This window comes from Phocoena phocoena, chromosome 6, assembly GCF_963924675.1.
Source record: "Phocoena phocoena chromosome 6, mPhoPho1.1, whole genome shotgun sequence".
In the NCBI taxonomy this organism is placed as follows: domain Eukaryota; kingdom Metazoa; phylum Chordata; class Mammalia; order Artiodactyla; family Phocoenidae; genus Phocoena; species Phocoena phocoena.
The window spans coordinates 92,602,749-92,608,748 of record NC_089224.1 but is presented as its reverse complement, the minus strand read 5'-3'; the positions used below and the strand labels follow the sequence as shown (position 1 = coordinate 92,608,748).

Genomic DNA, 6,000 nt, shown 5'->3' with positions numbered 1-6,000 from the left:
TGCTTATTTCTCATTTGGTGGTTGCCAGGGCTGGGGAAGGGAGGGGGTGCATGGAAATAGGTAGTAGAAGATTAACAAGAGACAGACACGTTTTTGACTCTGCCCACAAGGCCAGCAGTTGGCTGATTTTTGGCTGACCACACACTGACTAACTAGTCATAGCATCAAAATGAAATTAGCTCCATGTCTGCCAAAGTTCCAGATTCTAAGATGTCATGTTCAATGATGTCATAGAGAAGGTACCCTTATATTCTGGCTAGGATCCTGTAGTTGATAGGAGACAGCTACAGTCAGCCAACTGAACCAACAGGAGAGTTTTGTCAGCAATTCCCAGGTGTAAATCATGGTGCAGAATATTAGAGACATGGCAAGTATTTATTTGGCTTCAAGGAGTATTTCAAAAGAGACATCTTGAGAGCAGATCTGATAAATTTTAAGGAATATTTCCTCCATCCAGTACTCCTTCATTGCTCTGCAGCAAGAGGAGATTTTTATTTTTTAATGCTTGTTCTTCATGTTGTTTCTTGAGGGATGGCACTCTCTAGAGAGTAGCCAAGAGTAAAATTGATCAAAAAGAGTTTTATCCCTTCCTCCATCTCATTTCTTGCTCTGACTCTAGCTGGATCCAGGCCAGCTCCTAACATAGCCCATCCTGTACCTGATCCCACCAATTTTACCGTAGTTGTACCTGGAAAATTTTATGGAAGTAAAATAGTCCACATATTTCTCTTATCCCAGGAAAGAGAACAGAACCCCTAGACATGCCTATAGAATGGACCAGGGGCATTAACAAGTGTTTAGGTGGTATTTCATAAAATCACTTTCCATCCATTGTCCAATGGTACTGCCACAACAAATCTCAATGCATATATGGGCCAGGGATAATTCTTTATGTAAAGAAAATTGCCTCTAAAAGAGTGGTTAACAGCCTACATCCTTTAGGGGTAGAGCAGGCATTTAGCATCCAGACATTCTGATGTGACCACATTACAGGAGGACCAGGAGCTGGAGGGAAGGGGGACATGTAGGGACGGGGTCGTCCCTCCACTAGCACCCTCAGAATTAGACTTTTGACACTTTTGCCAAATGTGCCTGTATGTAAGATCACAAATATGAGAGCGACCAGATTGAAAGAAGGCATTGCCATGTACCTTTGACATAAAAAAATGTTTTAAAAATAGCACACACTTGCTGATGATTTTGGTAATTATTCTTTTTTTGGTTTTTCTGGGAGTCTCATAGAGTAGCTTGGAGTCTCACTCATCCTCTGAGAAGCCCTCTCCATCTCCTCCTCAGAGACCTATTCTGAGGGCCTACTGTCTCCTTTATGTCTTTATTCAAATGTCACATCGAGGTGGACCTTGGCCACCCCGACTGTGATTGTAATCCAGCACGCATCCTTCCCTCCTGTTTCTTTATTCTCCTTTTTTCTTTATTAGCACTGATCACAAATTTACTATATATTTTACTTATTAATCTTACCATTGGCTTCCCCACCAAATGTAAGCTCCATGAAGGCAGTGGGTAGAATGTTTTGGTTTTTGTCTGATGCTGTATCCTAGCAGCGTGTCCAGTAGCTGGCATAGAGTGGGCCTCAATAGGTACATGTGGGATCACTATGCATACCATGGGAGTATTACCTTCAGAGAACTTAGCCAAGTCAGATTCATTGGACCAGGTAATCCATTTTACAGCCTAACAACTACTGAGAAGTGAAGACATGTATGCTTTTGAGGATGGCATCTACCTTATAACTTCAGAAGCAAGTGAGAAGTGGAGGCTTGGCATGGCTTTTTGAAAAGTTAGTCACCCCTCTCTTGGAGGAATATTGGTAAAGGAAGAGCATGTCTTCTTTGAGTCATCCGTTTCACTTCTTGAAAGTAAATCAAATGGCAATGTAATTGTCAAGACTCCCCTATTATAAAGTATATGCCATCTGTATGGAATAAACCCCATCCCTATTTCCAGTGCTAGGCCCTGATTGATTTAACTCAATTAGTGATCCCATCCCTCCATATTAATTAGTGGTCCAGGTATAAGCACATGATGGCATTTGGGCCAGAGAGAGGAAGAGTGAGCCCCGTTACTATAAAGAACTCAGGAGACGATTTTGTATAGTGGTTAAGGAAATGGACTCTGGGGTCAAGCTTACTAGGTTAGCAATCCCAACTACACCACTCACCAGCTGGTTGACCATGAGAAAGTTAATCAATGTTAGTTTTTCCATTTGTGAAATTGGGATAATAATAATATCCACTGCATAGGGTGGTTGTAGAGATTAAGGAAGAGAATACCAAGCACAGAGTAAATTAGATACTCTTGGTAGAATTCCAGTGAGAAAAGGAAAAATAAATCTTGAACAGAACGCTGTGTATTAGCAGATCATTCATTAATCAACTAAATGCTCTATGAGCACTTACCATGTGCCAGTTAGGGGCCATGGAGGCACAGAAGTGAGTCAGGATTGAGTTCTGTAGGGACTTGTTGGAAAGACAAGCCGTGCATGAAATAACTAGTGTAGGACATTGTTCACAAAGCAATAAAGCATAGATACCATGATCTGAGGTCCCAGGAGGGAAAATCTTACTTTACTTAGATGATACAGACAGTTGGTAGAAAAAATTCACTTAAGACCTTCAGCAAGAAGCATGTCTAATCCTTAAATGTATGGTTTTAACTATATCTTTAATAATGATCAGCCCACCCCCCACAAAACCAAACCAAACAAAAACAAGAAATGATTCAAGTTATTAGATTAGCTCTCCTTTAGATTTCTCTGTTAATGCATGTTTACATCCTTGTTTAAAAAATCAAATATAGGTGTCCACCTTGAACACCCATTCATCCCCACCTTCCACCCCTCATCTCTCACTATCCAATCTCAGTCTCTCCCCAGAGGTATCCAACCATTACCAACCACCATTACCAACCCATCTGGTAAATAGAATCCTAACCTTTTTGTGTGGGTTTATCATCACTTATGTATACTTAGAAAGATAAATATATATATATATATATATATGCCCTCAGGGACATTTAGGAAAGGTTGGGTCCCCTGGAGAACAATGGGGTGGGGCCCCATAACTAAGCTGTCATTTTATTCTCTGAGAGACATTATGAGATGTAGTGATTGTGCACATTTCCTCATTTATGCTCTGGTCTCAGGATGAATTAAAAGCACTTTTGAAATCTGCCGAAAACAAACTTGTAGTAATTGAATTTTCAGCAAAGTGGTGTGGTCCTTGCAAAAGAATGTATCCTCTTTTTCATGTAAGTATCATCAGTGTCTATTTCACAATTTTAGAAGGAATTTAAAGTTCTCAAATAGTTTTCCCAATAAATCTTAAAAGTTTTGCCTTTACGAGCCATTATGGAATCATAGCTTCCCCCCCACTTGGTGCCTACTTCTTTTTTTATTATTATTTAAAATTTTTTTCAATTTTATTTAAGTATAGTTGATTTACAGTGTTGTGTTAGTTTCAGGCACACAGCACAATGATTTGGACAGATAGATAGATAGATAGATTGGTAGGGATAGAGATATTCTTTTTCAGATTCTTTTCCCTTACAAGTTACAAAATATTGAGTATAGATCCCTGTGCTACACAGTAGGTCCTTGTTTGTTAACTATTTTATGTATAGCAGTGTGTATGTGTTAATAGCAACCTCCTAATTTATCCCTACCCCCCTTTCCCCTTTAGTAACCATAAGTTTGTTTTAAAATGACTGTACTACCCAAGGCAATCTATAGATTCAGTGCAATCCTCATCAAATTACTAATGGCTTTTTTCACAGAACCAGAACAAAATTTTTTTTTTAATTTCTATGGAAACACAACTAGCCAATAGCAATCTTGAGAAAGAAAAACAGAGTTGGAGGAATCAGGCTCCCTGACTTCAGACTTCACTAACAAAGCCATAGTAATCAAAGCAGTATGGTACTGGCAGAAAAACAGACATATGTAGATCAATCGAATAAGATAGAAAGCCCAGAAATAAATCTACGCCCCTATGGTCAGTTAATCTATGACAAAGGAGGCAAGAATATACAACGGACAAAAGACCGTCCTTTTAGTAAATGGTGCTGGGAAAACTGGACAGCCACATGTAAAAGAATGAAATTAGAACAGTCATTAGCACCATATACAAAAATAAACTCAAAATGGATTAAAGACCTAAATGTAAGACCAGATACTATAAAACTTCTAGAGGAAAACGTAGGCAGAACACTCTTTGACGTAAATCACAGCAGTATCTTTTTAGATCTGTCTCCTAAAGTAATGGAAATAAAAACAAAAAGAAACAAATGGGACCTAATTAAACTTAAAATCTTTTGCACAGAATCGTAGTTTTTTGAAGCATCCTGATTAACCTGAATATAATACAGTGAGATCTAATTAGATCATTAGTATACACACCAGAAAATTAATATTACTTGTCTATGGATAATTCTGCAAGGATCATCAAAAGGTGCGAAAGAGTACAATTGTACAAAGGAATGGATTATTCATAATAATGACATCTTACCTAAGTTCCAGAATTCAGAACTTCCAAATATTGGAATAGATACAGATGAACATGATACTTGTTTTTAACTATAATATAAAAGAATAAACTGCTCCCAATCCTTCAACCCTATTATCAGAACAAATCCTATGTCTCACATATTCCTTTCATATCTGATCTCCTTTATAAAATATCTTAGTAAAATATTCCACTTAGTTGTAATCGTGTACTTATATTCAGATCTTTTTCCATATACACATTTGTTCATGTTTTTATCAAGTTTTTAGATTATAATTTTCATGTCTATACAATGTTTCATCTAGTTAATTTTCCTATTACCCCATTTAAGAGTTTTCACCATTGAGGGATGGGGAGGGAGGTGTGTAACATGCAGCGGAAAGAAACTCAGGGCATTTTCTTTTCATTTCTCCTTATTGCACAGATGTTTCACATTTATGGTCCATCTTATGAAATCTATTCCTTCAAATATAAAATTTGGACTTCTCTACACAACTGAAAATACTCTGGTTTATTTTCAGCAAGATTTCTAACATTTCAACTTTTTTGACTTAAACTCTTCAATCTACCTGAATTCATTCTAACCACAATCACAACCTTTGATATTTAATTTAAAAGAAACATATTCAGGGCTTCCCTGGTGGCGCAGTGGTTGAGAGTCCGCCTGCCGATGCAGGGGACACGGGTTCGTGCCCCGGTCTGGGAAGATCCCACATGCCGCGGAGCGGCTGGGCCCGTGAGCCATGGCCGCTGAGCCTGCGCGTCCGGAGCCTGTGCTCCGCAATGGGAGAGGCCACAACAGTGAGAGGCATATTCAAATAGAGAAATTGGCTACATGACATCTCAACATCTATTCTCTGCCGAAAATTCTTAGAATATTTTCATATCTGGCAGGCCCCTCTATTCAGACACTTAAACTTAGAGTCTCCAAAGTTTAGCTTCAGGAGTATAACTACCTCACCTGCCACAAAGTCAAAGCTGATCAAATTTCAATGGCCAATGAGGCATTTTAATCTCGGGCTTGGTAGCCCCTTTCTCCCTTCATACTTTCGGGCCCTGAAGGTGGTAAGGGCTCTGCCACTGTTGTGTCTAGACTCTCACAGCTCCTCAACACCCATCTCTAACTTTACAGTTATTTATAGTTGGCCCTTTGGTGATAAATGTCCCCAAGTTATCCTAATTTGAATGTGCCATCTGTTTTCTGTTGGGATCCAGACTAATGCACACACAGTTTTTAAATTTGGGTGTATCCACACTGTGAAATACTATTCAGATGATAAAAACAATCAAGTAGACCCACACATAATGAAGGAATTACCTCCAAGACAACAATAGAATTAAGTAAAAAGAGAACAATATAGGAAAATTTATACAGTATGGTCCCATTTATGTAAAACAGATACATATACATATGTGTGTATGTATATATCAACATATATACATATATATTATATGTAGACAAAGGGGAGCAGAAGAT

General features: G+C 38.4%; 1 protein-coding gene across 6 annotated transcripts in view; it reads left to right on the top strand.

Moving 5' to 3' along the window:
* Positions 1-255: 255 nt before the first annotated feature.
* Positions 256-6,000, top strand: part of LOC136124369 (thioredoxin domain-containing protein 8-like) — a 39,848-nt gene continuing 34,103 nt past the window's right edge. For 4 of the 6 annotated variants that reach the window (XM_065879033.1, XM_065879034.1, XM_065879030.1 and 1 more), the window contains exons 1-2: positions 256-367; positions 3,166-3,270. In XM_065879033.1, the coding sequence (XP_065735105.1) occupies positions 344-367; positions 3,166-3,270 (129 nt within the window). In that variant the 5' untranslated portion in view covers positions 256-343. The remainder of the gene's footprint in view (positions 368-3,165; positions 3,271-6,000) is intronic. The other 2 variants (XM_065879035.1, XM_065879032.1) reach the window with 1 other exon arrangement.